Here is a 24,413-nt window from a genome sequence, read left to right on the forward strand (position 1 = left end):
AGGTTTGGAAATGATTCCAAGTCCCATTTTTAGAAAATAAGACAAAGTCCCAAATTCAGGGGGAAAACCTCTCAAGTTCTAACTTCAGAAAGTAGAGAATTAAAATTATTTGCAAGTTCAAAAGGCTATAAATCAAAGGATCCCGACCAGGGAGTATATCTCTTCAGATTCTGTATATCTCACTGATTCTGTGACTCACCAACTCTATTTGCCCCCACAGCAACTAGCCCTGCACTCTCTATTCAACCTTATCTTTCATTGCTACCACCATTTAACACTGAATCCTACTTCAGGTTCTCTAAGAATCCAATTAGTTTATAAAACAGAATAACTTTTATTAAACAATAAGTAATGTTATGCAGTGTACAAAGCTTATGGTTTTATAAGTTTCAATACTTGTTGGTTTCAATACAGTTTCATATGTAACTCTGCCTACTCTACCCCCTAGACTACACTCTCTCCTCCCTCACTCTTTCCCCCAAAATAATAAAACATGTTGTTCTTACACTTGCTCTAGCCTCTGCACAAACCCCAGACTGTCTTTTCCCCCACATCCCAACTGCTTCCTTCCCTCTGACTCCACCCTCTCGCTGCTAACTGCCAATACAAACCTTTGTACCACCAGCCAATCAGCATTCACCTCACACATTCTATTCATTCACTGCACCGCTCAACAGCATTAACCACTTACTATCCGACGTCTACACCACTTACATCTTAAACAGCAATAAACAGTAAAACATTGCAAATACTTACATCATAACATTGGCAACAAACAGTAAAATATCACAATCTGTAGTTCCTCAAATCTTTGGATCCAGTAGTCCAGAGATCAGTAGCAAAGCAGAGAGAGTAAAGCATAAGAAGACAGGAGCTCTTGCTTCCTCTGCTTTTACACACTTGTTCTGTCCAAAGGTGGGGGAGGGCAATAAGTGATGAGATAACCATCTTCCAACTAATAGTAAGGTGCATGGGTGATTAAACTATCCATTCATCAATCAGAAGTGATGTGTCTATCTGTCCCCTCCAACAATATGAAGTCCATGTGGTTTAGGAACATTTCAGGCACTATCATTAAAGGGTTAATCTGAGACGTATTTAATTCTTCTAGTGCCAAATTAACAAGAGATACTTATCTGCCTCAGTTTGGCGTTTCTCACTCTTCTTGCACCACAAAAGAGGCGAACCAAAGGAGTGATGCCCCCTTTGGTGTCACCCTGTTCAGGGACATCACTACTGGGGCAGCCCTCCACCACACAGCGGGGGCTGCTTATTTGTTTATTTACATCCTGCCTTCTTTTCTCCAAAGAACCCAAAGTGGCATACATAATCCTCCTCCTCTCCATTTTATCCTCACAACAACAATCCTGTGAGGTAGGCTGGACTGAGAGTCTGTGACTAGCCCAAAGTCACCCAGTGAACTTCCATGGCCAAGTGGGAACTAGAACCTGAATCACCTGACTCTGAGGCCAACACCCTAGCCACTACACCACACTGGCTTATATCTTTAAAGCCATGAGAAAGTTTCAAATGGCTCAGAGACAGCACTCTGCCTTGGCTTGGTGGTTTCTCCAGCAGGTGTTCCCACTCAGCAATTGATGTCACACCAACACAAGGAAGGATCGCTGGGAGTGGGCAACTGTAAAGCACTTGTTTAAAGCAGTAAAACAGTCCTCTTCCCTCAGCTCCAGCTCTCCTGACCAGTCACAAAGTGCAGCATCTTTCCCTTGATGCATAAATTCTTCTGTCAGTCCAGAAACATGCTCTTCATTTGAGCTTATAGAATTGTGGTAGCAGAAACATTTTTCCACCCATGGCAGAGCACAGTGTCCCATGCATACATAGCTAGGACCAGGACAGGGGAAGTTCTCCCATCACAGTCATGGCAAATGATTAAGTACTTATGAGAATTATTGTAGATAAATGCAGAGGCAAAAACTACACACAAAGCACAGTCACTACATGGAAATATACAATAATTTGCAATTATTTGCGGGGGTGCTGGTGTCAGATTGAATGGATTAATGTTAGGAACTGAACAATAACACTACAGTGCAACCTATAAAGGGCAAATATGATGGCATATTATGGGGTTAACTTGGGGTTTTTTTTGGTCTCAGCTCATATATTTTTTAGTATTGAATCTATAAGATCCTGGTGCAAATGTCTGATCTCCCATGAAACTCATGGGTGGTCTTGAGCAAGTCACACATTCTACCTAATCTAATCAGGTTCATTGTGAGGACTGATCATTGTATTGCCCAATAAATAGCCCTCAGAATTTGTTGCTGGACTAATCCTCAGCATGAAACACTCTTCCCATGGAGCTATGATCCTATTTTAAACTGGTTTATTAAGCTGGTTAGGTAAACTGTATATATTGCTGTAGTTTATATTACTTGCTTTTACTGTATGCTATACTAAGATTTTTAAAATTATATTTGTATAATTGGTATCGTAAGCTAAAGAGCAGTTTTATTGTTTATAACTAGGTCATCACAATATAACAAGGCAGAAAATATCCAGTATATTTCAAAATCATAAATGGACAAATTAAACATAAATAAAAGAAAATTACTAATAATTCAGAATAAACTAACATTAATAAAAAAAATTCAATAATACTAATTTCCAACATTTGTAAGGGCATAATCCTGCCCTCAGTGATCAGAAGGCCCTGAACTTTGAGGCATCAAATCATCCAAAGCAGAGCAGCAGGAATGCCATAGGCGATCTTGCCTCCCAGTCCTCCCACTCTTCTTATTTCACTAGACAGGGTTTTTTTAGCTTGTCTAACTAGGGTGTTTCAAAGGGGGCAGGAAGGAGGCTGGCATAAGCTCAGGGTATGCTGGCCTCTCAAGTCTCCTCTCCTCCTCTTCCTTGCCCAGCGGAACGCCCCCTTTCCCTGCTCTCTGAGGTTGACTTTCTGACCTCGGAAAGGCAGCTGCCATGGTTCTTTCTGCACCGGCTGTGCGGGGTTGGGAGAGGGGATCATATGCCTGATCCCCCTTCTGAGGTCAGAGGGCTGTCTCTGACCTTGGAGGGGGGAATCCAACCTATCCTGTGGTCCCTGAGATGCTCGCCCATGGACCATAGGATTGCTCTCTAAAAGTGTCTGTTGACCAACACAGAAATAAAATATAAATTTATGCAGTACAACCTTTTTCATCTGCCTTATTAAATCTAGCATGGACCTTCATTAATGCCATTAGGAAGGTGGCAACTCTTCTCATAATCTTTATGACCTTATTGTAAAGCAAGAAGTCTATCTTCTGGCAAGCTGACCAGTTTGTTCCAATTTTTAGCAAGTGAGCTAGGTATTTTTTCCCTTAATATATTGTGTCAAAGAACAATAAACAAATAATGAGGGTGATCTTCAAGTTCAGCTCAGTTGAATCCACATAACATAATTTTGCTAAGTATGCTCTATCATTCCCTTAACCTTTTAACCAAAAATTAAGTGTCAGTTGGCATATTGTCATGGTGCAAGGGTGAGATCCCGTTTCTAACCATAGGTACTGTGTTGTGGGAGGGGGTATCTGGGGGGTCCCCAAGAATACAATCTAACCCATCTGAAACACTGAGAGATGGTGTACGTCTGTATACATGCTTAGCATTTCCCCCAAAATGTATTTGTAAAATAACCTGTTTAAACATATGGATTACATAAATTAGATACTCGGTAATTGATCTAACTAATGGATTTTACAGTTTAAAGAACAGTTTCTTGGTTTTAAATCATAAGTTCCATGCTAAATAATACTTACTCTTGATTATGATTTGCGTGAATTCTCATCACTCTCAACAAAGATGTGGCTATTCGCTAACATGCTCTTTACTATTCAATAGCTACCTGTTATACCATACTTTTGCAAACAGTCTTGTGGTGAATGGGATGGGATGGGACACTTTTTCTTCTTCCCAATTTGGCTCTCCTGCCCTATGAACCAACTCAGTAGTAACCATTCCAAGACAGTTCTGCTAAGGTTCACAAGAGGGAGCTACTTTCCATTCTTGACAAAAATGGGGAAGATAAAAGGTTGATGTTATGCTGGATTCCTTCCAGTGGGCATAACCTTGTCTTCAGCACCTGTTACTGAGTGAGCAAAAAAAAGTGTGACATCTACCCTAGTCAGTGAATATGAAAAATTGAGAGAATATAAAAACAATAAACATTTGTGCCCATTTTATAACCTCATGCTGCTGCAATTATCTGCCAGTGTAGTATGATATTATTCTATTTCTGTGGGGAGTAGCAAGAAATATGGGTGGATCAATCTAGATCATGATCTAACTAAAAGGAGAGTCCAGGCTGTGTGTTGCAAAGAAATATTTGCATAGTGTCAATGTGCTTTTGAAAATTTGGGGTCTAGCTCCTTAACCATGCACCAATGATTCCAAATGGGATTTTACTTAGCAGCTCCCATTTTTTGTATTTCTGATATTTGGGGTTTATAAGTTGTTAGAAATTTTGCCTTTTGAGGATTTGGCTCTAGTTTGTGTGTTTTTTATCTCCCACCCTGACTTGTCTGCAGCATCAGACAAAAAAAGCCTGTCTAGCCCAGCATTCTGTTACCACAGTAGCCAACCAGATGGCTATGTGAAGCCCACAAGCAAAACATGAGCATAATAGCACACTCCCATTCATGCTCATCAGTAACTGGTATTGAGGCATATTACTTCTGATATTGAAGGTAGCATATAGCAATCAGAAGTAGTAGCCATTAGTAGCCCTATACCCCATGAATTTGTCTAATCCCCTTTTAAAGTCAGCCAAGTTGGTGGCTGTCACTACATCTTGTGGAAGTAAACCATGTACTCTATGTGAAGAAGTACTTTTTAGCTGCCTAGAATCTCCCACCATTCAGCTTCACTGAATAACTTCAGGTTCTAGAATTACATGAGGGAGAAATCTTCCCTATTCACTTCCTCCACTCCATGCATAATTTTATACACCTCTATCATGTCCTCCCTTACCCTTTTTCTAATCTTAAAAAAGCCATGAATGTAACCTTTCTATGATCCAGCCCCTTAACCATTTCAGTTGCCCTTTCTGCACCACTCTTGCTGCCACAAAAAACAAAATAAATCCTGGAGTGAGCACAGGTTTCAAGCATATGTGTCTCATCCCATTTTTAGACCAGTATTCCTGGCGGTTGCTGGAAATCCCCCTTCTGCCTATCACAGCAGTGCTTGAATTCCTTCTTTCCATACCACATACCTCAGTAGACACCTATAGAGCGTGTCCTCCCCTCCCCCTTCATAAATCCTGGAGCTGGCACTGGTCTCAGGTACATGCGATGGTTTGTCTCATTTTCGGATTGTTCGCCCATGGTGACTTTTGCAACTCCCCCTTTCCCTAATTAGAGGCTGCTTTTTAATTCCTGCAGTCGAGTATTTGACCCCAGCTTCGTCTTCAAGCACCCATTTACCTCAGAGTTCCAATACTTTCAAGAGTAATTACTGAACAATTATTATTTATGCTCCTTGACTTTTTTGAGGGGAGAATTCCTGAAGAGGAAGACCGATTTGTAGTTCTGTACTTGGCTTCCAGGCTGTGGAGCCTCCTACTGGCGGCCTTCTCGGGTCGAGCGCGGTTTCGTCGTCTTGTTGGGTCCTTCCCCGTCAGTGCTGAGAGCACGGATGCGGCCCTCCAGGTGTGGTTGGACTCCAACTCCCATAATTCCTCCACCATTCGCTATGCTGCATGGGAGTTGCAGTCCACCACCATTTGGTGAGCCACACGCTCCCCAACCCGTCCTACGCGTGCCGCCGCATATTGTCGGGACTATTTTAGGATTGGCAAAACGCCAGGCCGGACGTCCGCGGCTCTTCCGTTCGCGTCACGCAGTCTGTCTACCCGTCCTCCGCCTCAGACTCCGACGTAGGGATATGCCCCAAACAAAGATGGCGGCGCCTCCTTCCTACGAGGAGTTCACCTTTGCCCTAAATAAATATGTCTCCCGCCATTGGACATGGCTTCTGGAAATTGCGCGTCTCTCTCGTTTCATTCTGCGGCCGTTTATCCAATCGGCGGCCGCCAACTCTCCTGTCCCGAAAGCCGCTTCGCCAACCAGTAAAGGCAGCGTGGAGACTTGGCACGGAGTGGCCAATAGGAACCTCAGGCGTCAGGGTAAGGAATAAAGGACAGCCAATGGGAGCTGCGAGTGGGCGGTGAGTGTGTCGTCAAGGTGCCGGCTCCGAAGGGGTTTAGTGAGAACCGAGCGAGCGGTCGAGGCGGGTTCTGAGAGGGAGGATGCGGGCGGCCAACGGGCTCTGGGCGGCGCTGGCCTTGATCCTGCTCCCCGGGGAAAACCACGCTCTGCGGCCCGGAGAGTGCGAAGGTGAGTCCGGGATCGGTGGTGGAGGCCCCAACGCGGGCGTGGAAGTCGAGGGTCTCCCCTGAGAGTGGTGGCGGTGGCGGCGGGAGGGGCAGGCCAGCGCGGCTCCCCGGCTCGAAATTGAGTAATAAGTCCTCCCTCAGCTTCTGGTTCTCCTCCTCTCTGCGCCCCTTCCCGTCGTGGGAATAGTACTGGGCCACCTCGCAGGGTTGTTGTGAGGAAGAAAATGGCCATGCAGCGTGTAAATTTCACTAGAGAAAGCCTCACGCTAGTGTCCGTGATGTCTCTGAGGATGGAGAAGGAGCTGTATTCTGTGTGATCTGCCGCTGACCGTCCCATTGGAAAGATGCCTGTTGCCAAGGGGGTGGCAAAAAGTTCTTTTAAAAAGTAGATTTAAGGCAGCTGCCCCAACCTGGTAGTCATGTTATCTGGCGGTGATGGGTGTTACACACCAAAATATCTGGAGGTCACCTGTGTGGGGGAGGCTGATATAAGGCATGTGGCAGACCCACTAGTTTGGAAGGAAATTGAGGTTTACGTTTCTGCAGAGGGACAAATGTGTGGGAAATAGATTGTAACTCCCTGATCAATAATGGGCTCTACTCCCATGATCATGAAAAGAGGCTGTTCAGTTTCTTGTCGTCACTACTAGTGAAGAAAGGATGATGGAACTTGTATAGCTTTCTTTTCTGACTCTTAGGTCATCGTGGCCCTGAGCTTGATGCTGCCAAGTGTAAGCAGTGGAGTATCATACACTCACTGTAATTGCAGTTGACACACACATGGTCTTCCCTTGTACTTATTTTTGCAAGTGAATACTCCTACAGACTGAATGGCTTTTCCCATGTACTTTTGTTTCTGGTCACATACTAAAGCAGCGGTAGTGTGAGTGAACTGCATACTCTTGTAAGAGGACCGTTTCCTAATTGTCCAGTCCTCACTGTATGAACAGCAACTTATTAACAGCAATTTGAGTAGCTGCTTTTATTCATGCATATTTTGTTCCAAGACTTAATTTTGAGCTAGTGTTTATGAAAGTTTATTTCAGGGCTAAGACTCATTCCTAGAATATGTAAAATAACAGTGTTCAAACATGTGAAGAGTGCTGCTGTTTCACCACTGATACATTTTATTTATTATTTATCTGCCCATACCTGGGATTTCCATTAGGGGTTTCTGGGAAAGTGTGTGTCATTTGCTTTAGCACCTTTTTCAATTTAGAAACTGAGTACCTCTTGGCTGCAGACTTTCTGAATAGAGGAACAGCAAGAGATGGTACAGTCAAGGCAAAAGCATCTTATAGGGAATTTGCTAAGGACAGCCATTGTTCTGCCATATTTTATGGAACTTCCCCCACTAGCAGATTTACTTATTACATGTCCCACCTGTCCTCCAATGAGTTCATCATGGCATACATCGCCCCTCCTTTCACCTGCCATTACATCCCCTTAACAACCCTGTGAGGTAGATTAAGCTAAGTGATTGGCCCAAGGCCACCCAGAGAGGTTCATAGCTTAGTAGGGATTGAAAGGTTTCTTCAGTCCTAGTCAAACACTCTAACCACTACATCAGTCTGTGTTGACATAATGTTTTATCTTGACCTGTAATTATGTAGTGATGGTTTCACTTTGTCATGGCTTAGCCAAGATTATCAGAAATCATTTAGCAAGTGATGACCATAGCTAAGCAGGTTAGTCTTGTTAAAAAAATTAAAGTAAGTAATATTGAATACCACTAGAGGAATACATATTTCCCTCTTGCATGAAAGCTTTAAGAACAACATATAGTATAACAAAGTGTGGAACATCCTCCTCTTTTAAAGAATACACAGTTGGTCTTAACTTGCTTTGTCTCTGGTAAATATACCAGCCAGGAGAAGGAAGATGCCCACTGAGAAGAGACAGGGAGTAGTATGTTTCTGACTAGGAAATACTATCTTGTACTATGAGACAATTAGGGAATGAGCATTGAGAAAGAAAAATGTTCTCAATTATCTATAAACTGCTTAAGTTTAATACTGAAGATGCATAAATACAAGGTTACCAACTTAACTAACTTGTGCATTGGAGCCATGTTTTCTTTGTACTTCAATTCGTAATTATTCAATTTGTATGCATCATACTTCATTGATGATAAGAACACAATGTGAAGTATCAAACCTCTTTCTCACATTACATTGGCAATATTGGAGCCGCTGCTGCTGCATGGCTCCTTCCAGAACTGCCTGGGTGAGGTGACAGAGCCCATGATGAGGCTTCTCTGGAAATTTGAGTGATACTGTTGTGAGCTCCTCCCATGTAGCCAGGCTCTTCTTGCATTATGCTGTGGCTCCCATGGTGCCAGTGCTTTCTAATATCTCTAAGCCCCAGTCTGCATCAAAGGTTTGCTCTCTGCCACTGTGTAACTGCTGCTTCTGGTGACAAGGGAAAGACCAATCTTAAAATGTAAATCCAGACTCTGATTTAAGAAAAAGCAAATATTAGGAGGATTTCTGTTGTCTCTACTTGAATTAAAAGAAACAAACTACGCTTATTACAAAATAATAAACACAACGTCCACTTTCTTACTTGGTAAGTGGGAGGTATATAGTGTTCTACATACATGCTTTGTCATAGTATTCTAGCAACTTAAACCTATATAATTAGCTTACCATGAATTCAGCTAATGCTTGCATTGTATGATGTCTTTCTCCCTTTTTCCCTTCATTGTGATGTTCATTCATGTTGCCTGGATCTTTAAGAAAGGCACACTTCAGATAACAGGTTAGTTTGAATGTTGTATGTCTTTGTTTCTCTTTACAGTGTGTTTGACATTTCTGGGAAGATTCTATCAGAGCCTACAAGACAAGAATGTTGAGTTCACACCAAACAGTATTGAAAAAGAAATTTTGAAATCCTGCAAAGAGGCAAAAGGAAAAGAGAATCGTCTGGTAAGAAGTAGTGATCAGATTAAAATTCTGGCGATGATCTGATGCAAAAATGTAGTAAACAGATTAAACTTCTTACAAGATAAAGCTGGATAAAGTATTGAGCTCTGACAATCACTACTCAAAGTTGCATGGAGGGGAGGGGGGTTCTTATTTATTTAAAGGATTTCTGTCCCACATTTTGTCCCAGCAACAAGTTCTTCAAGGTGACTAATGTATTCAATTTAAACAATACAACTGTAATGAAAGCAGTGTAGCAGTAACAATATGAGACAAAACAAGATTCAGATCTCTGTACTAAAAGCCTGGCAAATGAGAGATATTTTTGTTTTGAAACACTTAGTGATGTTAAGTGTTAGCCAGGTGTCCTGGGCAGAGAGCTCAAGAGCCTGGGCACCACAACAGAGATGGGCCTGTTCTGTGCACTCACCATCTCAGTCACTTCCTGTAGTGGGAATCTGAGCACAGTCTCCCTTGAGTGAGTGGGCAGTATCCTGTCAGGAGAGAAGTACCCTGGTCTCAAACCTGGTCTAACCAGCACTATGAATTGGGCTCAGAAATGAACTATGAACTAGTGCGGCTGGTACAACTGGAGTTGCATGATATTAAAAACAAAAAAGCAGCACTAGTTATAACTTCTTCTGTTGCATTTTGTGTGTTGTGAAACAACAAGGTGTAATTGTTCAAGAGCCAGTAGCTCACTCCCCAGGCCTAATACATTTTAATGTGATATGTAAGGACTAGAAAACCTAGTTGTATCTGCTGCACCTTGTCTCCTTCACAGGCTCCCCCAAAGATCTCCACTTCAGCAATCCAGTCTGTCAGCAAAGTGGAGGAAAAGCCAGATAGCCACATTGATCTGTTAGTGTGTTGTGCCTCACCTTAGACAAAGCCCTATATCTAAGTAGTAAAGGCTCTGAATGATGCATTTAATCTTCATTGTTTCATATAATGGGAAATGGACAACTCTTTGGAGTACCAAGAGCTTCATAACTGTTTTCTTTTAGAATATGAAAATTTCTTTTAAGCTGACAACTAGCATCTTCGTATATGAGACAGATTTGAGAAGACTGCTGAAAAGAAGGTGCAAGAAATGACTTTTTTTAAAAAAAAAACCTGATTACTACTTATCGATCAATCAAAGTTTATTGAATAAGTCTTCAGACCATCAGAAGACTAACCTGTTATCTGAAGTATTTATTGAATCAGTCTTCAGCTTACTAACTTTCTGTTTCCCCTCTAGTGCTATTACATTGGAGCAACCAGTGATGCAGCCACTAAAATGATTAATGAGGTGTCCAAACCCCTAAGTAATCACATCCCTGTTGAGAAAGTTTGTGAGAAGCTGAAGAAGAAAGACAGTCAGATCTGTGAGCTGAAGTATGGTGAGTACAAGAAGACATTGCTTACAGAGTTGATTAAGAACTTCAGAGAAGCCCTGCTGGATCAGACAAAAGGCTCATCCATACCAGTATTCTTTTCCCATAGATTTCTGCTTGGCCATGGTGGGAAGCCTACAAGCAGGACATGAGTGCAATAGCACCCCCTCTCACTCATGTTTCCCAGCAACTGGTTGTGAGAGACATACTGCCTCTGATACTGGAGATAATGTATATCCATCATGACGATACGTAGCAAGTGAGAGCCTTTATTCTCCATCAATGTGTCTAATTCCCTTTTAAAGCCACCACTACATATTGTAGGAGATTTGCTATGTACTTTTGAGAAATATTCCACTTGACTATGACTTCATGCAACACGTGGGACTTGCTGATACATAATGGTGAAACAGTGGTTTAGTTGTTGGTTCCACATCTCCAAACTCATATGCTCAGTTTCTGTCTCTGATTTCCTGGTTTAGAGCTAACCATAGTCTGCAATTTCATCCTAGCTAGGCAAGTTATGGTTTGTCGTAAATTAAGAAGTTAGGGAGGAAATCAGGGTGAACAAGGGGAGGACAGAGCACGTGAGCTTAAGAATTGGACCTAATGGCCAAACAAAGGTCTGTCCATTACATGTGTACCTGGACATTGTGTCCCTTTGGACTTGTACTGTAATCATGGTGGCTATCCTTGAAGTGATGTAAATAGCCTAGTTTTTGGAGGAAAATAATGGAAGAAATTAGGCATGGTAACTTCTATGCAGAAGGATCCCATATAATGTGATGCCATAGCAACACAGAGTGGGAATTAATCTCTTTCAGTGTTGTGGGAAAGATAAGAGATTGCAATAATCCTTTTCAGAATTATGGAGCAGAATAGTCATTGCATCTCCAATCTTTGAATTGTTTAAATACTCATTACTGTGAATAATATCTTCCAACATGAAGTTTCAGTTCTGTCTTCCTGAGAGTAACTGGAGATGGCAAGAGAGCTTTCTCTTATTTTCCTACAAGGGTGATATTTGAATTTTCATTATATTTCTTTGTGGACATGGTGCTGCTTTTGAAAGCTAATCACTGAAAATTGAAGTTTTTCACCTACAAATCTTTCTGTTGCAGAATTTTCTAACGATGTTTATGGCTTTTTATTGATGTTGAAGGAGGTTTGAATGCACTAATGACAGACATAAATAATTTAAAATGATTTAGTTTGGAGGTGGTTAGTTTCCCTTTGAATCCTCAAGTCCATGTCCCATCCTAATATTAAATCACCCATCATAAGCTTACTGGCAAAAGGATACCATAGTTTTAATACAGTCTGTATCTGTCCCGCTGGCCTCATTGAGCTGTAATGCTGTACTATGGTTTAACACAGCCTTTCCAGCCTAATGCCCTCAGATATTTTTGACTTCAGCTCCCATCATCCCCAGCCGGCATGGCAAATGGTCAGGAGTGGTTGGAGTTGTAATCCAAAATGTCTTAAAGACACCAGGCTGGAAAAGGTTGGCTGTGACTGGAACTCATGAACTTCCTCCCCTCTCCTCATGGCCATGCCCTGAGCAAACTGTGCCTAGTCTTAACTATAACTTAGGGAGACAAGCCAACTTCAAACCACTCTTTACAACTCTAGTTTATTTCCTAAAATCATAGTTGAGCGTAACCTCAATTCCATGCTTAGTCACAAAAAACTAGTAGAAAATAGAAGCAAAACTTGCACCTTTTGGGGGATTATACAAACCTAAAACTTAGTTTAGCATTTCATCTGAGCCAGATCACTATTTTCCCTGTTCTTGTTTGCAATATTAGAAATACAACAGAAGCAATTCATGTTTTGTTAGTGGTTTTGCTCCCAGGTCTCTGGTATAGATCCGGTCTATGAAAGTTGATGCTCTCTGTAAAATGTTAGTGTCTAAGTGTGGTCTTACATATATTTCCAGTTACATAGTTCATGTATTTTGTAGCCAGACTCTTCTAATGAGTATGATGCCTTGGTTCCAGTAAAACAAACACCAAGAACAAAGAAGTATTTGACAAATAAGCAGAGAAGTTCACTTTTAGGGCCACATTTTTGTGCAGTCTTAACTGAGAACATGTCCCACTGAAATTTGTGAATCTTAATTCTGAGTAATCATCCATGGTGGGTTCAGGCTACAAATCTGAAAACAGTCCTCCATTAATTTGTGGATAATTAATGCTCCATACATTAACACGCCCTTCTTCTTCCTCAGATAAACAGATTGACCTGAGCACTGTGGACCTAAAGAAGCTGAGAGTCAAAGAATTGAAGAAGATTCTAGATGACTGGGGTGAAACATGCAAAGGATGCGCAGAAAAATCAGACTATATTCGGAAAATCAATGAACTGATGCCTAAATATGCACCCAAAGCAGCCAGTTCGCGGACAGACCTCTGACCACCATAGTGGCCTCTAGCACATTAGCAAGTCTCAGACAAACTATGTTAATCTTTCTATTTTCTTTCCTGGAAAGCTGTTTTTGTAACTTATTTAACTGAGTTTCAAGTGTCAAATTGGAGCGGTTCTTGCAATGCTGATTCAACTGCCTCATCACATCTCAAGTTTTTATTTCTCTTGCCTCTGATTTATGTTAAGACATTGTCATGTATGGGGTTTTTAAAATAAAAGTTATGAAATCTAGTGTCATTTGAATTAATGAGTGGTATGAGTTTAGTGTAAAAAATGGCCTTACTTGTGCTTGATGAATTTGTCTAACACTTTGAGTCAGTGAGCAACTTGGAAGCTCTCAAGATGTTTTGCCCTATAACTCCCATGATTCCTCACTATTGGCTATGCTTACAGGCTGGTGGGAGTTGTGGCTTTCTAGATGTTTTGGCCTTGGCTGTGTTTCAAAGACAGTTCATGAGGTAATGTACCTCAATATCTGTCCTGGCTGTGATGGCTTATCACTTTGTACACAATTAGCTTTTTACATTTTGAAAAGGGAGTGGGTATCAATGAGCTAAGCAGTGGTATCCATTCATACAAGAGAAGTGTGTTCTACCTCTATGATAGAATGTGTTGTACTCACTCTAGTATGGTGAAACCCTCTTCACTACCATAACTTACTGGGCAGGATGGACTTAAATTTGTACACCACCTTTGGTGGGGGAGGGGAAACAAAATGTGATTGAACTAAAACTTGAGCCTATTCTGTCCTATGTACACTAAGAAAAAAATGGTCAACTATTTATTTATTTATTACATTTTTATACCGCCCAATAGCTGAAGCTCTCTGGGCGGTTCACAAAAATTAAAACCATCATAAAACAACCCAACAGGTTAAAAACACAAATACAAAATACAGTATAAAAAGCACAACCAGGATAAAACCATGCAGCAAAATTGATATAAGGTTAAAATACAGAGTTAAAACAGTATAATTTAAATTTAAGTTAAAATTAAGTCTTAAAATACTGAGTGAATAAAAAGGTCTTCAGCTGGCAACGAAAGGAGTACAGTGTAGGCACCAGGCGGACCTCTCTGGGGAGCTCATTCCACAACCGGGGTGCCACAGCGGAGAAAGCCCTCCTCCTAGTAGCCACCTGCCTCACTTCCTTTGGCAGGGGCTCACGGAGAAGGGCCCCTGTAGATGATCTTAAGGTCCGGGTAGGTACATATGGGAGGAGGCGTTCCTTCAAATACCTGGCCCCAAACCGTTTAGGGCTTTAAATGTCAATACCAGCACTTTGAATCGGGCCCGGACCTGGACTGGCAGCCAATGAAGTTGTAAAAGGACTGGCGTAATGTGATCTCGCCAGCCAGTCCCTGTTAGTAAACGGGCTGCCCTGTTTTGTACCAGCTGAAGCTTCCGGACCGTTTTCAAAGGCAGCCCCACGTATAACACATTGCAGTAATCCAAACAAGAGGTTATCAGAGCATGGATAACTGTAGCTAGGCTATCACTGTCCAGATAAGGGCGCAGTTGGTATATCAGCCTAAGCTGATAAAAGGTGCTCTTTGCCACTGAGTTCACCTGTGCTTCAAGAGACAGTTCTGGATCGAAGAGGACCCCCAAACTACGGACCCGATCCTTTAGGGAGAGTGCAACCCCGTCCAGGACAGGGCAAACATCTATTTGTGATGTTAACTATTAACTATTAACAAATTAACTATTGTGAAGTACTAGATGTTGTATTCATTCAATTGTTACCAGTTAAATGTACAATCCTTCAATAATGGCTCTGGTATACAGAGTTGTATCCAATGTCTGTCCACTAGTGCAACAGATTCTTCCACATGCCCCCAAATCTGCTGCAGTTGGTAATCCTGTGAAGAAGATTTTGGGAGAGGAGACAGTGTTTGAGATCTCTCAGAATATTTCAAAGATGTAGTCTGGTAACCTGAGAGCAGGGACTGTTTTAGTTTTATTGATCTTCAAACTCTTCTGAGTGTGGGGTATGAATGTTTGAATGGAATTAACACGGACAGGCAATGGCATACACCACTCCTGTGGATTGACAAGGAAATCCTTTATCTCTATATGTTGTTTATCGGGAAGAAATGCATTTTTTTTTTGGTGTACCTGCAATACACACAATGTCCACATGGGAAACCAATATATCTGAGGTTTCTTCTAGTCTTCTTAAAAGTCACTTTGTCCATGTTCAAAAATTTACATAGGAAAGACAAATGAAGACCAGAATAGGGGAGCATCCCCATAATCTGTGACATAACAAAATTGGAGCCCCGCTAGTAAAACATTTTCAATAAAAAAGAACATTCTTCGGAATCTATTAGGTTCTGGGCTATTGAAAAAAATCAGAGGAAGTGAAGCTGTGCTTAACAGGAGAGAACTCTATTGGATCTTATCACTAAAGTCTCTTGTCCCAGGAGGGCTCAACGATCCCTTAGAATTGCACACAATCAATTAGAGCTAACAAATGGGCAATCATAAGCCCTGACTGCTGACCTTTTAATCCTCAATCAGGGTGTAATCACATCAACATGAGTTAACCGAATACTATAAAATTAACCAGTGTGTGCTTTAAGAAAGTACAGCCTGTGCAAAGTAAAAGAATTTTCAGTACAGACAGCAGAATGTACAGCAATCGTTGAAGCTTCTTTGATTAAGCAAATTGCCTTTGTATGAGTGCGGTTTGCCACTCAAGTTTCCTCCCTTTTTGTTCATTACAGGTTGGTTTAAATATATGTGTATGGCAATTTAAGTTTTTAATTAAGAACTAACTCAGTAGGAGTTAGGGTAGTGAGATATGCATAAAAATTGGCTGTTAGAACAAGAAATTGCATTGTATTGTTTTATCCTGAATTTATTATTATTATTATTATTATTATTATTATTATTATTATTATTTATTTATATAGCACCATCAGTGTACATGGTGCTGTACAGAGTAAAACAGTAAATAGCAAGACCCTGCCGCATAGGCTTACAATCTAATAAAATCATAGTAAAACAATAAGGAGGGGAAGAGAATGCAAACAGGTACAGGGTAGGGTAAGCAGGCACAGGGTAGGGTAAAACTAACAGTAGAAAGTAACAGTAGAAGTCTGCACAACATCAAGTTTTAAAAGCTTTAGGAAAAATAAAAGTTTTTAGTTGAGCTTTAAAAGCTGCGGTTGAACTTGTAGTTCTTAAATGTTCTGGAAGAGCGTTCCAGGCGTAAGGGGCAGCAGAAGAGAATGGACGAAGCCGAGCAAGGGAAGTAGAGGCCCTTGGGCAGGCGAGAAACATGGCATCAGAGGAGCAAAGAGCACAAGCGGGGCAATAGTGTGAGATGAGAGAGGAGAGATAGGAAGGAGCTAGACCGTGAAAAGCTTTGAAGGTTAACAGGAGAAGTTTATATTGGATTCTGTAGTGAATTGGAAGCCAATGAAGAGATTTCAGAAGCGGAGTAACATGGTCGGAGCGGCGAGCCAAGAAGATGATCTTTGCGGCAGAGTGGTGAACAGAAACCAACGGACTGATGTGAGAAGAAGGAAGGCCAGAGAGAAGAAGGTTGCAGTAGTCCAACCGTGAAATAACCAGCGCATGAACAAGCGTTTTGGCAGAAGAGACAGACAAAAATGATTGAATCCTGGCAATATTATACAGGAAAAATCGACAAGATTTAGCTACTGCCTCAATATGAGGAATAAAGGAGAGCGAGGAGTCGAATATAAAGCCAAGGCTACGAGCTTCCTTGACTGGAGTAAGCGTAACATCATTGACAGTAAGAGAGAATGAGAGATGAGGAGAAGGTTTAGGAGGAAAAACAAGCAATTCAGTCTTTGCCATGTTAAGTTTCAAGCGACGATGAAGCAGCCAAGCTGAGATATCTGAAAGACATGCCGAGATACGATCGTGAACATCAGGAGAAAGTTCCGGAGATGACAGATATAGTTGTGTATCATCGGCGTACAGATGATATTGGAGGCCATGAGATTGAATAAGCTTGCCCAAGGGCAACATGTATAAGGAAAACAACAACGGGCCAAGCACCGAGCCTTGCGGAACCCCTACTGAAAGGGGAAAGGAGGAAGACGAGCTGCCATTAGTCAACACGCTGAAAGAGCGACCCGCTAGATAGGAGGCAAACCAGTTATAGACAGAGCCACAAAATCCAAGGTCATGAATGGAATCTAAGAGAAGATCATGATCAACCGTGTCAAAAGCTGCAGTTAGATCAAGGAGAATAAGAACGGAATAATGGCCTTTAGACTTGGCAGTAAGGAGATCATTGGTGATCTTAGTAAGGGCTGTTTCGGTGGAATGCAGAGGACGGAATCCAGATTGAAATGGATCCAAAGCAGAGTTACTAGAAAGAAAGTCAAGACAGCGAGAGTAGACCGCACGCTCCAGGATCTTTGAAACAAACGGCAACAAAGAGACAGGTCGGTAGTTAGACAGAGATAGCCTATCAAGAGTAGGTTTCTTGAGAATGGGAGAGACTGTAGCATGTTTAAAAGCAGAAGGAAATGAACCAGAGGACAGAGAGAGATTAATAATATGTAGCAAGGAAGGGAGGATAGCAGGAGTAAGATTAATAAAGACGCGAGAAGGAATTGGATCACAAGAACAAGTGGAAGGCTTCGAAGAGCGCAGTATTGTAGACAGTTCATCCGCAGAGACCGAAGGAAACGCAGAGAAATTTGCAGGAGGAGCTGACAAATGAGGAACAGGAACTGGAAGAGGAGCAGAGCTGGCCAGATCAGAGCGGATAGTTTGGATTTTAGCATTGAAAAAAGAGGCAAAGTTATTAGCAGACAGAGAGGCGGGGAGAGATGGTATTCGATCGTATTTGTTGTTGTTATTATTATTATTATTATTATTTATTTATTTATTTATATAGCACCATCAATGTACATGGTGCTGTACAGAGTAAAACAGTAAATAGCAAGACCCTGCCGCATAGGCTTACATTCTAATAAAATCATAATAAAACAATAAGGAGGGGAAGAGAATGCAAACAGGCACAGGGTAGGGTAAACAGGCACTGGGTAGGGTAAAACTAACAGTATAAAGTCAGAACAAAATCAAGTTTTAAAAGCTTTAGGAAAAAGAAAAGTTTTTAGCTGAGCTTTAAAAGCTGCGGTTGAACTTGTAGTTCTCAAATGTTCTGGAAGAGCGTTCCAGGCGTAAGGGGCAGCAGAAGAAAATGGACGAAGCCGAGCAAGAGAAGTAGAGACCCTTGGGCAGGCGAGAAACATGGCATCAGAGGAGCGAAGAGCACGAGCGGGGCAATAGTGTGAGATGAGAGAGGAGAGATAGGAAGGAGCTAGACAGTGAAAAGCTTTGTAGGTCAGCAGGAGAAGTTTATATTGGATTCTGAAGTGAATTGGAAGCCAATGAAGAGATTTCAGAAGTGGAGTTACATGGTCAGAGCGGCGAGCCAAGAAGATGATCTTAGCAGCAGAGTGGTGAACAGAAACCAACGGACTGATGTGAGAAGAAGGAAGGTCAGTGAGAAGAAGGTTGCAGTAGTCCAACCGAGAAATAACCAATGCATGAACAAGAGTCTTGGCAGAAGAGACAGACAAAAATGATTGAATCCTGGCAATTTTATACAGGAAAAAACGACAGGATTTAGCTACTGCCTCAATATGAGGAATAAAGGAGAGCGAGGAATCAAATATAAAGCCAAGACTACGAGCTTCCTCGACTGGAGTAAGTGTAACATCATTGACAGTAAGAGAGAATGAGAGATGAGGAGAAGGTTTAGGAGGAAAAACAAGCAATTCAGTCTTTGCCATATTAAGTTTCAAACGACGATGAGGCAACCAAGCTGAGATATCTGAAAGACATGCCGAGATACGATCGTGAACATCAGGAGAAAGATCCGGAGATTTGTATGGGTGTTGTCCTCATTCTTTTATACTAAATAATGGTTTTGCAATTTGTTTGTTTTAGCTCCTGAGGAAGGATTCCTTTGAATCCGAAACGTTGAGCCATTTTAAATTTGGAAACAATAAAACATTCATTGTATATCAACCACAGCACCAGAGCTTGTCTCTCCTTTCTCTCCAACTTCCATTGGTGCTATTCCCTCTCACCCTACCGAATACTTAACAGCACCATAGGGAAAATATATATCAGAGTATCATGGTTGTTAATGGATGTAGGTTCCTATAATACTAAAATATGTATATTAAACTAATACAAAATGGAAAGGAAAACACTTTTGACTAATTTTCTAACAAGCTCACCTCATTAAGTAGTAAAGTATAACATTCAAAGTAGGACTGGGGAAACCATGGCCTTCAAGAAGCTGTTAGAGTACAACTCGTGTAATTCCTGACCATTGGCCATTGGTGTTGGGGCTAATAGGAGTTGGAGTTAAACATCTGGAGGGACTTCCCTACCCCTGCTTTAAACAATGTCTTTATACTCAAATGATTCCCAAGTTAATATTTGCACAATGTCTACTTTTCATATACAAAATATGGGTGGGGGACTGTTAAAGCAGTGTACAATTTGCCTTTTCTGACAACAGATTTTATTTCAAAAGGATTTAACGCAAGTTGCGTTCATCGCAGTAAAAGTCATTATCAAGACGGCACAATGCACACGTGCCACTTGCAGCAGCCTGGTTCCTGGGCTTCCCACGTCTCCATGCTCGTCAAGAGATGCAAGCAATTCCGTTTCGGGTGGCCCGCTTTCTAAAAAGCCCTGGTCCTTTAATGCCATCCTGAGACTAAGGCTGCAAACCTATACACACTTACCTGGAAGTAAGCCCCATTGAACTCGGTCGGGCTTACGTCTGAGTAAGCATGACTAGAATTGCACTGTAAGTAATGAAGCCGATTCATGCCGGCTTGTTTTGACAGGCAGATGGCGTCTAGGTAAAGCTTCGCCTACTGCGTGTCGGTCTGCGAGGCCGACTATGAGAGCGGCTGGGGGCAAGGAGTTTGCACCTTGCCTCCAAGCGCTCGCCTTCCTGCTCACTCTGCACACAGGCAGCTAACCCGCGCCCCTCCTTCCGCCTCCTCGTCAGCTCTGTGAGCCTGGAGGACGGCGGGAAAAGCGACGGAGGCAGCGCCCAGCTGGGCCTCGCCTCGCCGTCACCAGGGCCGTGCGGAGAACAAGCAGAGCCAGGTCCACGGGCGGGCCTGTGCTGCCCCCGCTCCCCGTCCTGGGCGGGGGCGAGGAGGGACTTCGCACTGAGGTGGCGGCTGGCCGGAGCCATTATGCGGCGGCCCGTCGCTTCCCTCGCCCGCTCGGGGCGGGGACGCGGGATGATGACGTCGGAGGCGCGCACGGCGCGGCAACTGGGCAGAGCCGCCTTCGTTCGTTCCCTTTTGTCCAAGATGGCAGCTGCCGCCGGAGGCGCCTCCTGAATCGCGGGCCCCGGAGCCATGAAGCGGGCGAGCGAGCGGGATTCCAGTCCGGCCGGGTCCGGGGGGACGCGGGGCGCTTCCTCCGCCAAGAGGCCTCGTGAGAGGGAGCGCGAGAGCAGCACCAGTGGCGGCGGCGGCGGCGGCAGCAGCAGCCGGCGGGGCCCACACCGGAGCTCGGGCGCCTCCTCCTCGTCGTCCGCCTCCACCTCGCGGAGCAGCCGGGACAAGTCTGCGGCGGGCGGCTCCGGCTCGCGCAGCCACCGCGGAGAGGATCGGCCTGGAGGCGGCGCCGATTCCAACCACCGCGCAGCCTCCTCAAGCGCCAGGAGCAGCAGCAGCAGCCAGACCGCCGCCGCCGCGGCTCCGCCGCCACCCTCGTCATCGTCTTCGCGGGCGCTGGGTGCCGCCAAGGCCAAGGTGCCACCCGCGGCCGTGGTCGCCCCCTCGTTGCTGCTGAGCGGGCCTCCACCGGTTGCAGCCCCGTCGCTGCTCCTGACGCCAGGACTTGGCTTGTCGGCTGGGGTGGGGCTGGTCGGGGAGCCCCCCGGCTCCAGTGAGTACAAGACCCTGCTGGTGAGTGGCCTGGGCCCGGCCCTACCTGACCAGCTGCTGGAGGATGGGCTCTTCCGCCAGTTCCAGAGATTTGCCAGTGGCGCTGCCAGCGACATTAGCGTCAAACTCTCCCACACTCCTGAGCTTGGCCGTGTCGCTTACGTTAACTTCAGGCACCCAGCGGATGCCCGTGATGCTCGACGGTATGCTAAAGCCCGGCAGCTTCTCCTTTATGATCGCCCACTCAAAGTAGAGCCTGTGTACCTTCGAGGGGGGCGACGAAGCCGCACGCCGCCTCCTACCCCGTCCCCTGAACCATTGGCATTTCTGCCTCCCATTCATGGTGTTTATCCATATAAGCAACGGTCCCTCTCTCCAGTTGCCAGCCCTTTGCTGAGGGAACCCAGACCAAGACATGCTCAAGCTGCTGCTGCAGCCTTTGCCTTGGAAGCTGTTGCCTTGGGGCTCTCGCGGGAGCGGGAGCGGGTGCTGGATTACTATGGGCTCTATGATGAGCGTGGCCGCCCCTATGGCTACCCTATAGTGGCTGAGGAAGATCTCATGCCAGAGGATGATCAGAGAGCTACTCGGAACCTCTTTATTGGCAATCTGGACCACAACGTCTCTGAGGTAGAACTGAGACGTGCCTTTGAAAAATATGGCATGATTGAGGAAGTGGTGATCAAGCGCCCCGCACGGGGCCAAGGCGGAGCCTATGCCTTCCTTAAGTTCCAGAACCTCGACATGGCACATCGAGCCAAGGTTGCCATGTCTGGCCGGGTCGTTGGCAGGAACCCTATCAAAATTGGCTACGGGAAAGCCAACCCCAGTACCCGACTTTGGGTAGGTGGTCTTGGTCCAAGTACTTCATTGGCTGCCCTTGCTAGGGAATTTGATCGTTTTGGTAGCATTAGGACTATTGACTATGTGAAGGGGGACAGTTTTGCCTATATTCAATATGAGAGTTTGGATGCTGCCCAGGCTGCCTGTGCACAGATGAGGGGCTTCCCGTTGGGTGGGCCAGATAGGAGACTACGAGTGGATTTTGCCAAAGCTGAGGAGACACGCTACCCTCAGCAGTACCAACCTGCACCACTGCCTGTCCATTATGAATTGCTACCTGAAAGCTACAGCAGACACAGGAGTCTAGAGCAAGACTTAAGGGTAAGAGACAGGACTCCTCCCCATCTCCTCTACTCAGACAGGGAGAGGGGCTTTCTAGAGGCAGATTGGGCGAGCCCTGTCAAAAATGCAGAGCGCAGAAATAATTTGGAGACCTATAGTCGGTCAGCACGCAGCCGGAGTGGAGAACGTTGGGGCAGCGATAGTGACCGCAGTGTGCTCAAGTCTTGGGAGGAAAGGCGCAAACGTCGGAGCCTTTCCAATGACCGTGGGAGGACTGCCCATTCACCATATGAGGACAGAGGCAGGACAAAGACTGGTGGGCCAGCTTTAGATCATAGCCCAGATCGGGCTCGGAAAGAGAACCACACCACAGAGTCTACCACCGAGAAAGAACAGAATAATTCCCTCCAGAACAATCGGCATGCATCAGAGGAGAAACCTCACCGTGAAGTATCTGATCCTCCTCAGCCTAAAAAAAGGGACAGCGAACGCAATCATCGAACTGGTGAGTCTGAATCAAAGACTCATGAAGAGTCTAAATCTGAAACAAAGAAATTAAAAAGCTTGTCAGATTATGCCCATACGCTACAGCTTGCCTGGAATGGGCTACTTGTCCTGAAAAACAGCTGCTTCCCTACATCTATGCACATCCTTGAAGGGGAGTTGGGGGTCATCAATGGGCTTCTGAAAGACCACTTGTCTGGTGGAAAGCTAACACAGCTCAAGATTGCTCAGAGACTTCGGCTTGACCAGCCCAAGCTGGATGAAGTAACTCGGCGTATCAAGCAAGGGAGCCCTAATGGCTATGCTGTGCTGTTGGCTACCCAGGCTGCTCAAGGAGCAAGTGCTGAAGGGACCTTCCCTACGGTGGAGCCTGGCTTGCAAAGACGGCTTCTCAGGAATCTGGTCTCTTACTTGAAACAAAAACAGGCTGCTGGGGTGATCAGCCTTCCTGTGGGAGGGGCAAAGGGGAGAGACAGCACAGGCATGCTTTATGCTTTCCCTCCTTGTGAATTCTCTCAGCAGTACCTCCAGTCCGCACTAAGAACATTGGGAAAGTTAGAAGAAGAACATATGGTGATAGTGATAGTCAAAGACACTGCCTAGTATTTACTCTCTCTGTCTCCTCTCTTTTCTCCCTCTTTGCTCTGATTCCATATTTCTTTGTGTCTCACGCAGCCTGGTTGCTTTTTAGGCCAATTATTTTGAGTGAGGCCCCAAAAGTCCTCCAACAAAATTCTACAATTTTATTAGTTTCTAATTAATTTTAATACCATTTTAATGAATCCCATTTTATTTGTTTTTAATACGTGACACTGTCTGCTGTGTTATTTTTTTAAATGTATGGAAAGTTGTCAGTAAAGCCTTGTTCACTGATGGATTTTTAACTTTGTGCAGTGTCCTGGTTTCTATAGTCTGCCAGTGGCTGGCTCTGTGTTCCAGTAGATACAGCAAATAACTTCACTTATTTCAGTTTGTGATGGCTCTTCCTTCTACTGCTGTTCAACACTATTATATACTAGTTTTGTGTTCTTTTGATTTCTTTGATAGTTGAAGCCTGGTTGCTTCTTTCCTCAGTGGTTAGCTAATCCCAGAATTAAAAAAGAAAGAAAAGGCAATGTATCCTGTATTAGATCGTCCTTTTCCTTGTGGATGAAAGCTTTTGAATTGGTTTTAACCAAAGAACAGCTCTGTGAAGCTTAAAAATTCAGTCTTCAGCAGCCATTGGTGCAATAAAATGTGAGGCACCTCGAGTTTTCCCCTCCTCCCTTAATTGTGATTATAATAATGCAAATTCAAAGCTGTTCTTAGATTTCCTGTTTAATAATAACTATGGGCTTCTCAGGAAGACAAATAACCAGGCACTTGAATAGGACCTGATAACAAAATCTGAATGATTATGTTGCTCAGCTCCTTTATCAGTTATAATAGCAAAAATAAACGAGAAATCCTGACAAAGTTGCTTCCTTACAGTGTGCATACTATATTATAGTAAAGATCCTCTAATTCAGATTGTTTCCTTCCTCATACACCGTGGGTCAAGCAGGTAAATGTACTTCTTAGAAGTACTGTGGGCTAGGAAAAAAGCTTTCTTGCAGATTATGTGAGCACTCTCGCTGCTCTGGGATTAGCACAGAATATGAAGATGTCCACCCAGTAATTAGGCATCATGTCTACTGGTGGGCCTTGCTCCATAACTACTTCAGTATTAAAAGCTTAAATAGTCATGTGTAACAAATACACATCTATTTTAACACATAGTGGAAATCACAACTGCCATTGAATTCACACCAC

General features: G+C 43.8%; 2 protein-coding genes across 2 annotated transcripts; both read left to right on the forward strand.

The window, feature by feature from the left end:
* The first annotated feature begins 6,211 nt into the window (after positions 1 to 6,211).
* MANF (mesencephalic astrocyte derived neurotrophic factor) lies at positions 6,212 to 13,304 on the forward strand. Its single transcript, XM_063123372.1, has 4 exons — positions 6,212 to 6,344; positions 9,143 to 9,270; positions 10,511 to 10,652; positions 12,877 to 13,304. Exons 1-4 carry the CDS (start codon positions 6,257 to 6,259, stop codon positions 13,059 to 13,061), a joined length of 543 nt encoding a protein of 180 aa, XP_062979442.1. The 5' UTR covers positions 6,212 to 6,256; the 3' UTR covers positions 13,062 to 13,304.
* Positions 13,305 to 20,314: 7,010 nt separating this feature from the next.
* On the forward strand, positions 20,315 to 24,077 carry RBM15B (RNA binding motif protein 15B). Its single transcript, XM_063121110.1, has one exon. The coding sequence runs from the start codon at positions 20,460 to 20,462 to the stop codon at positions 23,223 to 23,225; it is 2,766 nt and encodes a 921-aa protein (XP_062977180.1). The 5' UTR covers positions 20,315 to 20,459; the 3' UTR covers positions 23,226 to 24,077.
* The last annotated feature ends 336 nt before the right edge of the window (positions 24,078 to 24,413 follow it).

The sequence above is a fragment of the Elgaria multicarinata genome, chromosome 3 (genome assembly GCF_023053635.1).
Source record: "Elgaria multicarinata webbii isolate HBS135686 ecotype San Diego chromosome 3, rElgMul1.1.pri, whole genome shotgun sequence".
Lineage (NCBI taxonomy): Eukaryota > Metazoa > Chordata > Lepidosauria > Squamata > Anguidae > Elgaria > Elgaria multicarinata.